This window comes from Impatiens glandulifera, chromosome 9, assembly GCF_907164915.1.
Source record: "Impatiens glandulifera chromosome 9, dImpGla2.1, whole genome shotgun sequence".
Taxonomy (NCBI): domain Eukaryota; kingdom Viridiplantae; phylum Streptophyta; class Magnoliopsida; order Ericales; family Balsaminaceae; genus Impatiens; species Impatiens glandulifera.
This window is the reverse complement of record NC_061870.1, coordinates 37,639,204-37,654,277: the sequence shown is the minus strand read 5'-3', so window position 1 is coordinate 37,654,277 and position 15,074 is coordinate 37,639,204. Positions and strand designations below refer to the sequence as shown.

The 15,074-nt window shown below is 31.3% G+C and overlaps 3 protein-coding genes and 1 non-coding gene across 4 annotated transcripts; 2 read left to right on the top strand and 2 right to left on the bottom strand.

Moving 5' to 3' along the window:
- Nucleotides 1-2,296: 2,296 nt before the first annotated feature.
- On the bottom strand, nt 2,297-2,711 carry LOC124916474 (calvin cycle protein CP12-1, chloroplastic-like). Its single transcript, XM_047457190.1, has one exon. The coding sequence runs from the start codon at nt 2,702-2,704 to the stop codon at nt 2,312-2,314; it is 393 nt and encodes a 130-aa protein (XP_047313146.1). The 5' UTR covers nt 2,705-2,711; the 3' UTR covers nt 2,297-2,311.
- A 748-nt stretch (nt 2,712-3,459) lies between these two features.
- On the top strand, nt 3,460-3,587 carry LOC124916883. Its single transcript, XR_007096958.1, has one exon. It is a non-coding gene; the product is annotated as a U6atac minor spliceosomal RNA (small nuclear RNA).
- Nucleotides 3,588-4,785: 1,198 nt separating this feature from the next.
- Nucleotides 4,786-6,725, top strand: LOC124914536. The gene is made up of 2 exons (XM_047455112.1): nt 4,786-5,347; nt 6,011-6,725. The coding sequence occupies exons 1-2, from the start codon at nt 4,912-4,914 to the stop codon at nt 6,565-6,567; spliced, it is 993 nt and encodes a 330-aa protein (XP_047311068.1). The 5' UTR covers nt 4,786-4,911; the 3' UTR covers nt 6,568-6,725.
- A 549-nt stretch (nt 6,726-7,274) lies between these two features.
- On the bottom strand, nt 7,275-14,808 carry LOC124914609 (histone-lysine N-methyltransferase EZA1). The gene is made up of 18 exons (XM_047455196.1): nt 14,672-14,808; nt 14,047-14,148; nt 13,552-13,829; nt 12,834-12,998; nt 12,302-12,386; nt 12,049-12,186; nt 11,916-11,963; nt 11,744-11,815; nt 11,293-11,395; nt 10,638-11,067; nt 10,102-10,255; nt 9,164-9,378; nt 8,891-9,022; nt 8,274-8,361; nt 8,135-8,182; nt 7,936-8,064; nt 7,767-7,844; nt 7,275-7,693 (listed from the first exon to the last, which is right to left on the bottom strand). Exons 1-18 carry the CDS (start codon nt 14,708-14,710, stop codon nt 7,496-7,498), a joined length of 2,502 nt encoding a protein of 833 aa, XP_047311152.1. The 5' UTR covers nt 14,711-14,808; the 3' UTR covers nt 7,275-7,495.
- Between the last annotated feature and the right edge of the window lie 266 nt (nt 14,809-15,074).

The window sequence follows — 15,074 nt, the reverse complement described above, 5'->3', positions numbered from 1 at the left end:
AACTTAAAACGGTTAAAAATAAAATTAAAAATGTTATATTTATGGTTCGAACTTGCAACCTAACAAAAACAAGTACAATCTTCTAACTAACCAAGCTAATAACAATTTATATTTTAAATTCAACACTAAATTTGATGAACGTAGGATATTTTAACAATATAAGTTCAACTTTTTAACCAACTAATATATTTATATATAATGATGCTTAATTTTTAAAGTGTCCGGATTGCCGGGTCGAGAGTTGTGGTTAATTTGAATATATGTTAAATTAAATAAACATATTTTAACTAACCAAGCTAATAACAATTTATATTTTAAATTCAACACTAAATTTGATGAACGTAGGATATTTTAACAATATAAGTTCAACTTTTTAACTAACTAATATATTTATATATAATGATGCTTAATTTTTAAAGTGTCCGGATTGCCGGGTCGAGAGTTGTGGTTAATTTGAATATATGTTAAATTAAATAAATATTTGGGTCGGATTGTGGGTTGACCCGCCCATAAACATTTTTACTGGAATATTTTTTTCACAATTTTTTATATTATTACTCGTGCAAATATACTTAAAGCATGTTTTAAATGAATAGGTTTACTAATAGTGTAGAAGAATGAAAATATTTTTTTAGTTGCTATCCATTTATCATCAAATGTAATATATTAATAATTAAATAATCATAAAAGAAATCAAATTATCATCATTTATTGACATAGTTTATCCTCATATTTATAAGATCAAGTAAACAATAGTCATTAATATATATCATTTATTTATTTAAAAATAACAGTTAGTTATTCAAATCAACCAATATCAAATAAACTCTTAAGTAATATATTTATTTAAATTGACCTGGATTTAGTTTGAATTGATAATTTTTCTAAGTTTAAAAAAATAATTATCTATAATTTTAATTATTAACTTAAAATATATTTACTTATATTTTATTAAATAATTTATTTTAAAAATTTTAATAAAACATTCTTTTATAATTTATTTATTTTTATTCTTAGAAATATAAAAGAAAAACAAATTATTACATTATTGATTATAATAATATCCTACTAAATTATTATTTTTCAGTAAAATTATTTAATTTATCATTTAAAATACTAATATATTTTTTATTTTAAAAAAATAAAATATTTTTTTAATTATATATTAATACTTTTAACATAATTATTTTTTTCAAAATATTTATTTTAAATAGTTTTTTTCTTAAGTATATATCTATTTTAATAATTATTTAAATCCTTATTTGGTAAAAAAATAAATAATTTAAAATAATATATTTTTCAGCAATTAAATCAATCAATTTATTAATTGAACTATTCTTTATTTTAAAATTTTAAATTTATTTTATTATTATATATTAATACCTTTAAAATATTTATGATGAAAAACAAATCACTCTCTAAAAATCACACCTAACGTATTTTTTTAAATAATTTATTAATTAAAAAAACATTACTCTACAAAATTATTATAAAAACATATTTATTTTAAACAATTTTATTTTGTTTAAGTATATATTTATTTTAATAATTATTAAATCATTATACGATAAACATTTTAATTTTTTTAGATAATATTCATATATAATAAAAAAAATTATAAAAATTGTTTAAACATAACTAGTACTATTATAAAATAATAAAATTATTTTATTTTATTATTAAATTAAATTATACGAAAAATAAATAAAATAATAATTAATTTCTTTAAAATGCAAACTAAAATTAAATAAAGCTTAAAACCACTCGACAAGGCACAAACATCAAGAAACTATTATCGACATGTCTCAAAAGAAATGAATAATTATTATATATTTCAGTTATCAAATAATTGTTTTAGTAACATTTATACAAGTTAGACATTAAAAAAAAAAAAAATCTCAAACAATTCTATCATTTAATTTATAAAAATAAAATAATTTTTTTTTATTATATATTAATACTCTTTAAATATTTTTATAATAAACAAGTTAAATTTATCAAACACATCTGTTTAAATAAACTATTATTTTGATTAAGTAATCAAAATATACATATTCATTAAACAATCAAATTAATTAATTTATAATTAAAATATTATTTATTCTTCTTATAAAAAATATCTTCGATTAAACATTAATACTTTTATATTTTCATAACTTATTATATATAATAAACAAGATTATCTAAAAAAAAATAACCAAATCATTTAATACAAAAACTTTATTAATGATGGTGGTGATTATGATTTACTTCATAATAGAAATGATTAAGCAATGGATAGGATATATAGGATAGATGGTTCCTGTATCAATTAATTATCATAAATGCGACACTCATCGGTCTCAGGATTATCCTTACAGTAGATCTCAAGTGGGTCGGAGGACGTTTCCTTTTCCCTGTCCCTGGCGTGGCTCGCCGCCGCGCTCAGCTCCTCCACCTCGTCCCACGCTGCCACGCACTCCCCGCTCTCCGGATCATCCGAACACACCTCCTTCGCCTCTACCACGCTCTTCTCCACCTTCTCCGACAGGATGTCCGCCGCCGCCGCCGCCGTCACGTAGCTCAACCGGCCGGACTGTCCTGACCGCCGCACGCAGATAGGGTTTCTCCTCCATGGCAGTTTAACCTGAGCGTTATTCACCCTGCAACAGACTAGTCTTGCCATCGAGAAGTTGACTGTGCCGGCAGAGAATATTGTAGCCATTTTTTAATGTACGTAACTAGAGAAATATGGGTGCCGGCGACTATATGTATTAATGAACATATCTTATCATGGCATGGGATGGGCCAATGCTACGTCCCCACGTCATTTCCCCATCAACAGACGATATTTTCAAGGAGATATATCATTGTTTTTCTTCACCCTCTATATTATTACCAAACTGCCATTTCTCTTTAATTAAAATCAAATGAAGAGCCAAAGGATATCCACCTTAATTAGAGACATATAATCATTTTATTTTCACCTTAAATTTTAGTTTGTATTAATACAGCAGTAGTTATAAAAACAAATCATTTTGTTTTGATTTTGATGAACAAGACTTTTCACTATCTTGTTTCGTAAGTATCTTTCAATTATTTATTTTTAACTTATTTTCTTCTATATTTATCATGGTCTTCTTGTCAATAATTGACTACAAATTAATTTAGTTTTTAAGATGATTCAATTTGATTTTTTGTTAAATAATACTAAATATAGGACTAGAGTAGACTAACAAAATAATAGAACTGTTTGTTACATATAAGATATAATTAAGGTGTATATATAAGAAACATAAGTTTAATATTATTAACACAAGCTCTCATGGTATAATTGTGAGATGGTTATTATGTTAGTACAAGACACTAAAAGTCTCTGGGTGACGCCAATTTTATTTTTTTAATAAATATATTTTACCACATCGAAAGATTATGAACTTCAGGCCAAGTATAAGTAATTAAGATCCTAGGTTAATCAATGTGTTCGTAGAAAGGAGAGATGGTTGGCATCTCCCCCGACAGGGACGGGAACGGCCTTTGGGCCTTACCTGTTACCACACATCCGGTTAAGGCTACCCACTTATGTGGATCTATAACCCAATTTTTTTTATATATCCACTTGTTGGTTGGTTGTTTACCGGTCGTTCATTTATTTTCTCATTTTATCATATTAAACTTTTATTCAGATCTATAAAAAGTATTTATAACAAACAATATAAAAAAGACACGATGAGATAATATAAAAAATACACAACATGATGAGATATTAATAATTATACCCATGCTGTAGCATGTTTTGGTGTATAATCTTTGCCTCACAATATACATACTGAAAATCCATGTTCTTGTTATTGTTGTAGTAATCTTCTAACATTGTGACAAATTGATGAATCTTTAATTTCTTATTTTGCAAGCAATATCAATTGTGAATATCATAATTTGATTTAAAAATTAACATGTCTCTATCTTAAAATGTTTGTTTGTTTGTCAAACTTTCTCAAATCATCCATTTTCTTCATGGATTTACCTACCATTATATTGATTATAGAACCAATCTTTTCATTAGATTTAGAAAATATTCATTTCTAGATATTATCAATAATAAAAATGATTATAGACCACTTTAAACAATGTAGTTCATCGTTGTAAGGTCGTGCTAGACATCAATGGATAACAAAACCAATAAAAAAAATTATTTTATACAATCCTAAAATTAAAATTAGTATAAATTGAACCTATTATATATTGTTTTTGTGTAAATGTTAATCGATAGTGGTAATGAAATGATTTGACTTAATTGTTTGAGCAAGACTATTAATTATTCAGGTTAATTTAATTCAATTATTTAGATGATTCAGCATATTCAATTCAAATAATTCAAAACTTTATTATTTAATTATTTAAAAGTAATCTAATTATCTTCAAATACAAATATACAATAACTATTTCATTAAATTAATTACTTTAACCATAATAAAAATACCAATTAATTAATAAATGTAAGATAATAATTAAAAAAATTCTAAATAGTACTAAAATATATTTTAATTAAAACATATTTATAAGATATCAAATAAATAGTTTTCCATAAAACATTCACATAATTATTGTGGTTCTAAATCTAATATAAAAACTGTAATTTTGAAAAGATTCATTTAATTATATGATTAGCTGCTTTATTATAGAAGAAAATATCTTGATTATGTTTAAAAATGTATATTATAATATTTTCAGTAATTGAGATGAAATGAAAGTGTTTTCAAATAAACAAACATTTATTTAATAAAGAATGACAAATTGAGGACCTACTGCCTACTTACTTCTCACCAAAATCAGGGTTTCCATAGCCAGATATAAAACCTCGATACGATCGGAGAAGAAGGAAGAAGAAGAAGAAGGTGAAATCAAGTCTTATTCATCATCATCATCACCATGGCGGCGTCGACGAGTAACATCTGTTCAACGAAGTTTTTTGTGGCGGTCTTATTGATTTCAGCGATTCCGATCGCAATTATCATATCACTTGAGACGGCAAGTTTGTCAACTCACGCTTATTACTATAACAGCGGCGGATGGATGAGAGAATGCGCTAAATGGGACGAGGTCAACCGTAGATTCATCGTTTCATTCTTCGATGGAGGAATTGGCGAGATCCGAGTGGATGACGACGGCAAAGAAGGTGCGTTGGAGGAGGTGACTGTGGTGAAGGAAGCCGATCTGGCTGGGAATTCTTCTCTTGGCATGGTGATTGATCGGCCAAGGAATCGTTTACTGGTGGCGATTGCAGATGTGTTTGGCAACAAGTATAGCGCAATTGCTGCTTATGATCTTACATCCTGGAATCGTTTATTCCTTACTCATCTCACTGGTACACTTCTTCATATCATCATCATCATCATCATTTTCTTCTTATCTTCCCCAATTATCGACATTTGTTATTCATTTTCCTTACAATTTTAATTTTTTTATTCTTTCAAAAAAAAAATATATGTATAATTTAGAACAGGCCAAGGTTTATTTTTTTTAATTAAAAATAATCTGAATTTTTGGAAAAATATTGTTTAACATGATTATTTGTGTTAAATTATTATATATTATCTTTATAATATTTTAAAATAATAAGATTAATTTTTAAAAAACACTAATTTAATTGAATGAATTTCTGAATTTTCTTAGTCTTGAAAGTTATTTGAATTTTATTTAAATTATACTCAATTTTTGAAAAAAAAAATGTATTCATATATATATATATATTTGTAACTTATGCCTAACATTTAGTTTTCTTGGTGAATGGCCGGCCAATGATTATTCAGCTCACAAAATAACATTATGATACAAACAAATTATTGCATTAAATTCCCCATTATATGTTGCTGGTTGGCTGCCTCTATTTATTTTTTTTATAATGTATTTGCACCTTTGTCATGTTATAATTATTTGATTATTATATATACATTTGAACAAGAAAATACTTAGTTATCATCGTTGTTTAAACACAAAACAAACTCAAATTATTCGTACTTTCGAACAGGCGAGAAGACGTTTGCAGACGACGTAGCAGTTGATCACGAAGGATACGCATACGTAACAGACACGAAAGGAAGCAAGATTTGGAAAGTGGCACCAGATGGAAAATTCCTCCACCTTATAGAAAGCCCTCTCTTCAAACCGAAAGAATGGTACAAAAACTTAGTCGGACTGAACGGAATTGTATACCATCCAGACGGTTACCTAATCGTGATCCACACCTTCTCAGGCAAGCTCTTCAAGATTGAGACAGGTAATAATAAGGATGGTGGAGAAGAAGTGAAGCCTATTGACATCATAAAGGGATCACTTTTGTTAGGAGATGGTTTAGAGCTATTGTCTCCAACCAAGCTTGTGGTTGCTGGATCAAAAACATCACTTCTAGTCGAGAGCTCTGATGGGTGGGAGACAGCTCAAGTTGTGGGTAAGTTTAAGGGACCTATTCATAGGCTCATGACTGCTGCCACTGTGAAAGACGACAAGGTTTATGTTAACCATATGATCGGGATGGGATATCCCAAACGAAAGCACGCTATTGTCGAGGCTGTATTTGAAAGTTAGAATGGATCCATCAGAGCTAGCCAGAGTTGTCATAGAAATTTACTCTTTTTGCTCGGGTTTTTTCTTCTGTTGGGATAAAACCTTGATTCAATTTGAGTCTCCTCGTTATATTATGCATCTTGAATAATTTACTGTCATGCATTTAAATAGGTGATATTTGTAGTAGTTTAGGGAAATCCTCTAGGGTTTTATTCGACATCAGGTGGTTATTTGAATAAACAGGCGTTAAATTGCAAATAATCACTTTTTTTTCTCCTCAAAATAGGAAAAAATCAATCCTAATGGTTTGAGGTTACAAATTAGCAAATGATTTGAGAAGGCTAGTGAAGCAATTAAAGACAATCATGGGAACAAGATCACAAAAAACAATCAATATAGATAAGATTTCTGGCTCAATAATAAAGAAGGGTTGGGGGTTGGATAAATGAAGAACAGAGATTGCATTAAAATATTGGTTGGTATAGATTTAATTTTAACATCATAATAAATGGGGTAGATAGATGGAATGGGGGGAAATAAATGTTCTTCAAGTTCATTAACTACCCACATGTATATATATATATATTTAAAGCTTTTATTTATAGACTTCCTTCTCTACCTAATAATTTATCATTTTGACCTTCATTTATAAGTAAGCCTGGAACCCTAATACTTGTATATAAATTTTCAACAACAAGGGTGCATCTTACTTGACAAAGAGTCAGTAGTACTTGTCTGTCTATCAATTATTATAGCAATAAAAAAGGATAATTTCAACAACAACCAACATTATGAGTACTAGTTTCCAGCTTATTATTGTATGGGTGAGTAACTTACATTTTGCCTTCTTAGCTGTGGCCTTATTTCAAGAAACTTATAATAATAATAATAATAATAATATGTCTCAATGTCGCTAGCATAAAAGAACCTGGCCAAGAATGCAGGCTCATCAGTGAGATTGGTGTTTCTTGGCTTGGCCTTTAATGAGAGAATTAGACGAATCATTTCCTTTTGCACCATCTGGTTTTCGAGCCCACACAGGGGCTTCATCTGGACCATACTGATAATCATAGAAGAGTTCATCACAAGCTTCAATATTGTCCTTGGCAAATATTCCAACACGATGATCCCCAGCCACCATCATTACCTGTTTCAACAGTATGATCAGTTTTCTTTTTTTTGAGACCAAGATTTGAAAATAAAAGGGGGTACAAAAACACCTTTGCATAGCAGTTGGGCTTTGATGAGTGGTTTGCAAATTTCAGTTTGTCTCCTTTGCGGTAGGCATCCAGTACATACTGTGAATGAATAATGTTCCTTCATGTTTCAATATGACCACGGGTAGATAAATGAAATATCACAAATGGAGGAGAAAGAAAGTTCACTCACCTGATCATTCAAGTCGAAAAGAAACGACAAGTTTACAAGGTCATACATTTTCCCACGTTTATCTGCTTCTCCGTGTGAGATTAACTCACCAGTGTATTCTCCAAGATAATCATTTTTGTTGACAGCATTCTGAAAAGAACCAAGTTATTGAACACAGCATATTAAACATGAAACACAAAATGGAACATGATCGCCGTACCCTGGAGAAGGCTCCCCATCCAGTCACATCTGATTTTGCCAAGAGGATCTGACCAGATAATTGCACAGAAAGAACATGAATATCTAAAAGCTTATGAAGGTGCTAATAAAAAGATTAGAGTTCGGCAACTGATGATTACCCGTTGCTGTTGCCTTAGAAGGAGTCTCATATTCCCACATTGACCTTCTCCCCTTCTTGGGGGCTCGCCCAAGGAACCATCCCCACAACTGTTAAGATTAGTTATGTTATGGAGGTTCATTAATTTGTTTTTCAGCCATGTTTACAGAAAGAAAAACAATGGAGAATATCTTCATTACAACAAAAATCCATATTTTCACTTTTCTAGTTGACAGGAGAGTGTTAAAAAAAGACAAGTGATTTACTAATTGCAACTAAAATTTGAGAAACACAAAAATCTGCTTTATGAATCTTGGAATTTTTCTTGGTGTATTTTTACTACTCAAAATAAATTAAGAAAATGACAAGGAGGTAGAAGAGTGATATTTGAAATTCTGCAAAATGAGAGAGGACCATCCAGAATAGTAATATCAAGGTAGTTGGACTATCATTGTTTTCCATGAAGAGTTAACCCCACTATTAATCATAGGGTATTATTTGGGCTACAACTTACACTACATAGACAGGGAGGATCTATATGAGAAATTTGATTAGATCACAACAGCCAAACTGTTGCATGAAGGTAGTCAAATTAATAACAAAAGAAAAACTGACAAAATAAGGATAAAAAATGATTACCTAATCCAACAATGTCTGCAAACATCTGGATCGCATTCACGTCCTGCAGCAAAACATGGACATTGACGGCTTCTGCATTGACTCTTAGCACAATGGCATCCCCTGAATCGGTTTTTGCAGATTTTTGAGCACCTGAACATAAGGTTCACAATTAGCCTTTCTATCTCTCTTTCAGATGTGTATATATATATATTTAAATAAAAAAAGATAACTATTTAGTGAATAAAGTAAAAATGAATATTTATAAGAGACTTAATCCATATTTTCACGTACCCACAATACTTTTCACAACAAGTTCCATTAATTTGACAAGCACAGTCCTTTCCGCACATAGACTGACACACACATGGAGTGTACTGCTTACATGATTGGTTTTTCCCATTTGCAATTCTTTTCCACATAGATGGATGTCCAGCTGACTTAGAGGTATATTTAAGCTTCCGAGCTCTTCCTCTTCTACGGAATACCCTTGGTCGTGTTTCTGGATCCTATAGACAAAGGGACATCAAATAATATTTAACCAATGACCAATCTACTAAATCAATCTATAAGAACCAAAACCAAACTGTTATCTCCAAATACAAAAGAAGCAATACTAAAAATAAAACAACAAAAGAAAGGGAAAGAGAAAGAAAAGGCATAAGATTGTTCAATGCCTTTTCCCTTTCGAACCTTTCCATTGCATTATCATTATTTTATTTTTTGAAAAAGGTCAACTTTTCATTAATAAGGTGTATCATTGCATTATCATTCATAATAACAGCATATTTTAAAAAAGAAGTAATAATCATCTTTTTTCTTATTCCAGTAATTATTATTATTAATATATCTAAGTGACATGGAGATCACCTATTGAATCCTAACACTGTTGAGACTGGGATATTGAAGATTGTGTATCTAACATCTGAAAATTATATAAGAAAGATTGATTGCTTATAAGTGTGAGATTATGAGCTAGGTTCATTTTACTAGGTGCGTCTTTTAGTTTCAGTGGCTCAGTTGCTTTTGTAAGGATCACATAGGGCCATGAGAACTAATTTTCATAAGTACATTACAGGAACTGTGACTAGCATACCCTAAACCCACTAGCATAATACTTTTACAGCAATTACTCATAATTTTGGGTATGTTCTTGTTAACAAGAATGAACTCCTTTTCCATTAAATGTTCCCAAGAAAGAGAATAAGGACAAAAAAGAAAAGGAAACATACCATATAATCTGCATCAGATCTCCCATGGTCATGAGCATACGGATTTAGCCCAGAATGTGCTCCATGAGTCATCGCTGCTCCGTCGTCATACATATAGTTGTATACCTCTGTGCAAGTCTTCAGGCCCAAAAGCGTGTTTCTAGCTACGAGGCAACTGAATAGAATGGAAGTAAAATAACAGTAGAACATCTCAAGTGTTTCACTATCTAAGCAAGAGCTTACAAAAACTCGTTAATAGACTGAAATTGAATTTATCATTTTCACAATCGAAACCAAGCATGGATAAGATTTATTTTCATTAATGTGCCAGGGATACAGTCAACTGAAACTATGATTCTTCTTTTGATTGTTCCTAGGAGTAATTACTGAAACTAGTACACCTCCTTCACAGTCCAACTTATATTATAACATTTATATGTGCTAAAACCTTTATTTAATACCATCTCTGCATGTCTGCACTTTTGGTCTATATCATGTTCTTTATATAGAAAAACTTGTTCAAAGAAAATAATTAACCAGGGCTAAATGTAGTATACCTGTTACTGCCGAAAGCTTTTAATCCTTGTAAGTACAACTCTTTTTCAAGAGGTTTCCATTCACAACTGCGAAAAGTACCATCTACTTGTGCTTTTGCAGGATCGGACAATTGCTTCACATCCAACATTTTTGAAGTCTGGATTGTGCTTATAGTATCATCAGCAATGCTTTCCAAAATTTCAAACCTAGGAACCCCATATCTAGGGTCAGATTTGTCACTTGCAATATTAATGGAATTGACTGGATTTTGGATGGGCTTAAGGAGTTCATCCTTCTTGTGTGTATTATTTTCAAGGTCTTCAGCTCTGGTGATGGAACTGGTTTCAGATAAAAAAATTCTCCTTTTCATAAACAAGCTATTGGAATAATCTGAAACCACTGTTAAGTCCTCTGGCAACACATTTGTGGACTTTGATATGTTGTATTTCTCTGTACCACAAAAAAAGGTGCAGCATGTTAGAAACTATTTAAGTCCAATAATTCAAAGGCAGTAATATTTTCATCCACAAACTTCCAGAGAAATATATTATATTTCATCACTTCACGTCACATCAACCATCATTTTTTCTTCTTTCTTAGAAAACAGTTCAAAGAGAAAAGGGAGCAACAAAAACCACCTCGGTCAATCACAGACCAGACCTGTACAGACGTTACCTTGCCTTTCTGGATTAGTGGTTATGGAAGTGCTTCCCTCATCTGAACTTCTAGTTTCATTTCCATGTAAGGATTTCATATCCAAGTCTTCAACCACTCTCAACTGTTGCCAGAAGAAAATACTACAATTAGATATTTGGGAAAGCAAAGTGGGACCATGATGAAACTCCAAATTTTGAAAGAAAAAAAGTGTAAACAACAATTCTCCTGAAAAGACATAAAATAAGCAAATATTCAAAAGGCTATAAGGAGCAGGGTTAGAACAATATATTTTTTAAATCTGATAGACTTCTAATCAGGTTACTGTCAGAGAAGAGTCAAAACTTCTTCAGATTTACTGTCAGAGAAGATGAAATATGCATAAAAGTTGCCATCTTGGGTTTGTTCCTGTCTCCGTAAAATGAATATGTGAGAATCTTGTCAACATTTCTTTCTCGTAACAGATCCTTACCTTGAGGTAGCACTGGTCACTGCAAGGTTTCCCGTTGTCTCCAGAATCAGAAGAATATAACAAGTTGTCACTCTGTGAAGCAAATTGTCTTTAAAATGAATATAGATATATTAAACAGAACCTATAGGTCATATTTCTTAAGGAAATCATATAGAAAAAGCTAAAATCTTACTGAGTAAATTAAAGTTTGAGAACAGCCATGCAGGCGGCAATCAAATACCTATTGCATAGACAGAAAACATTTAAGCACTTATCTCAATCTCATTTCATGTAACGGGTGTCCAGTTCTATACAAGACCACGTACCATACACCGTCGACAAAAAAGATTGTCTAATGAGTCCATTGATGCACTTAGGCTTTTATCTAGAATTGTTTTTCTCTCTTCTTCAGGTTCCATTTCTTGGTTTCCCTGATATTTATTCTTGAGCAAGTCGTAGCGCTCCTGGTTATAAAGTAAATATATAGTATCATAGAAGAGGATAAATTGAATGAACTACACTGATTCTCATATTTTTATTCACTTCCCACAGGGGAGGAAAGAAGCTTATGTCAATTACCTGTATCTGTAAAGTAGTGCCACTAATATATTTGCTGACAATGTTATTTACATCCTCACTGAGACCATGTTCTTCAAAAGCCATCCTAAAGAATTAGGATCAGATAAGCATGTTTCCAAATAGGCCCATTAATTTGAATATTAAGACATTTTCTCATCCTTAGTAATTAAATTAGCGTCAATATTCTTCATTCATGCAATTCTACCAGCCATGATATTATTGCCAGCGTAGCAGGGAACCCATGAACATACTATGTTCTCTAATTCCACAAAAGAAAAAAAATCTTAGCTAACAGAATATACTTTTTTTTTTTTTTTATGTTTTGTAAATGGTCCGGGTGTGAAAACTCGAACCCATGACCTAAAGGACATGAGTTTCTACGCTCCTCTACCATTGAGCTATGAGTCTTCACCTCACCGAACATACTCCTAAAGAAAATTGACATAAAAAGGAACAAAAAATAGTACGGGTGATTTTTTTTTTCTCTTTTGGGGCTGGGGAGGAGAGACGAAATACTAATCTTCATACACACCATATTATGCGGTCTTCTCCCTCAGAGAATTCATGTTTCTCTTCCTCAGGTTCCACAATTTCTTCATCACTATCACTGCATATCAGCGCTTCTTCTCCTCCTTGAGAACCATAATAGATATTCAATCTATCAACCACCGATTGGTCCTCCGCCATTCTCTGATTCCTGTGTCATGTCAAGAGATTTGAGGAAGACAATATATGAAATTTATACCTGAAAGCACTAAATCCATGAACAATATGTTTACATGGCCTAAACTCTCACTAACAAGCTCATGTTCATGGGACTGCTTCAAATATAGACTTAGTGATTCAAAATCCACAAACAGAAGTCCAATGTGGTAAATACACACCAGCCCAATATACTAATCACTTGAAATGTACCATTTGATGTTCACATAAATTCCAACAAACAAATTTAGGTAACTGTTGTAAGATAATTATCTCTATCTTAACTCATCAAACACTTAGTTTTATGTTTTAACAAATTGATTCAAGAAAGCAAAATCATAATTTCACAATTTTTTTTCTTTTCTAGAGGAGGCTAGCACAACATCCCACCGATATGACCTCCCACTTCAATCACTATGCTTTCAGTGGGGATCAAAACTGATATCTCAGCCTTTTAGTTCAAGACTGCTACCACTTGAGATACCCTGAGTGGGTAACATAATTTGACAATCTTTTAACATTGAGAAAAATAAACTAAGCATCCTTACTTATCCAAGAAAACCCACGAAGTGTAAGGTGGAATCTTCACTACACGAGGAAGCCTAGTACTTGTTGAGTAGAATATCTCATGGCTGCTAACATAATCCTTGTCTCCATATCCTTGAGGATGGCCACTAAGCTTGCAGAGATGACTTTGAAATCCAACACCAAGCGTTGTAGATTTATAACTCTCTTCTGAAATCGAGACAGTGTTTCTTGACGTGGCCAGAGTTTTTAGCTGGCTAACACAAGCTTCAAGATTCAATCTGTTCGCTTCAATCTTGTCCTATGGATAAGATGTCCAAAAGCTAGTTAAATGCTCACAAGTAAAGCAATGGACAACGCTTTCACTATTTTAGAAATCGGAAAAAGAACAAAACAAAATTCAACCAAGAATAAGATATTAAACCAATCCATTGTCATGCAATGCGAATGCACTGTCCATGATCAGTGGTGCTTTAGTTCTCACTGGAATCTTGTGGGTGAAAGGCTAAACAACTTACTTTGACTGAAACAGCTCTTTCTGACTGAATTTTCTTTTTCAGATGGTTTATTTTGCTTGGAAGAGTATCAAGAGTGTCCATTTCATCTTCCTCATGCAATCTCTATAAAAGAAAATCGATTAGTCAACAACCTTGTTTCAAACTGCATTGTCCAATGAAACATATATACAGTGAATAGAGTATTCTCTTCATTAGGGTAGTGGTGGATTTAAATGAATGCAAGCAACATTTAAGAACATTCAAAGAGTGTCCTAATTCCTATGAAGGTAAGATTAAGTATCATTAACAACAAACTCAATAACTCCTATTAAATCAATAATCAAGTTACCATGGAAGGTATATCTAGCTGGTTGAAACATCTGGGTATATAATTCATAGATTGAGACTAAGAGAACAAGACGATTCACTGTTTCTACCACCGATCACAATCACTTTAGCAACTACAACAATTAAACTTAAACCCAAAATCAAAGATGATCGATTTACAAGTCTCTAAATTTCTCTTATAAAAAAAGCTTAAAATAAGAATCCCCATCACCGGAAATTCTTAATGATCATGTTCGATTGCTTAATATAAGTTTAAATTCAAAAAAATAAAAGGTAATATAGAGGGAAGAGAACTAACTCTCTGTCTCGAGGAAGAATCGGTTGATTTAGAAACCATGATTGATCTCTCTCTTCAGCCGAAAGAGAGAGAAGAGGAGAGAGAGAGAGATGAAAATGGCAAGAAGGATAAAAAGAGGCATGTGGGTTCAGTCATCACTATAACCTTATGCTGGTCTAACTTTACCGTTCTTCAAGGGCCGTTACATTACTGCCGCGCCATCTGTAACTTGTTATTTTATTTATTTATTAATTTATTTTGAAATAATTATATTTAATATATATAATCTTAAGAATTATTTTCATTAAGTAATTAAAATGTTTATAAATATAATTTTAAATAATTTAAGAGACATTTTAATATAAAAGATTATCAATAAAATTTCACCAATAAAAAAACATCTCTTAACGGCGTTAAGATTAGG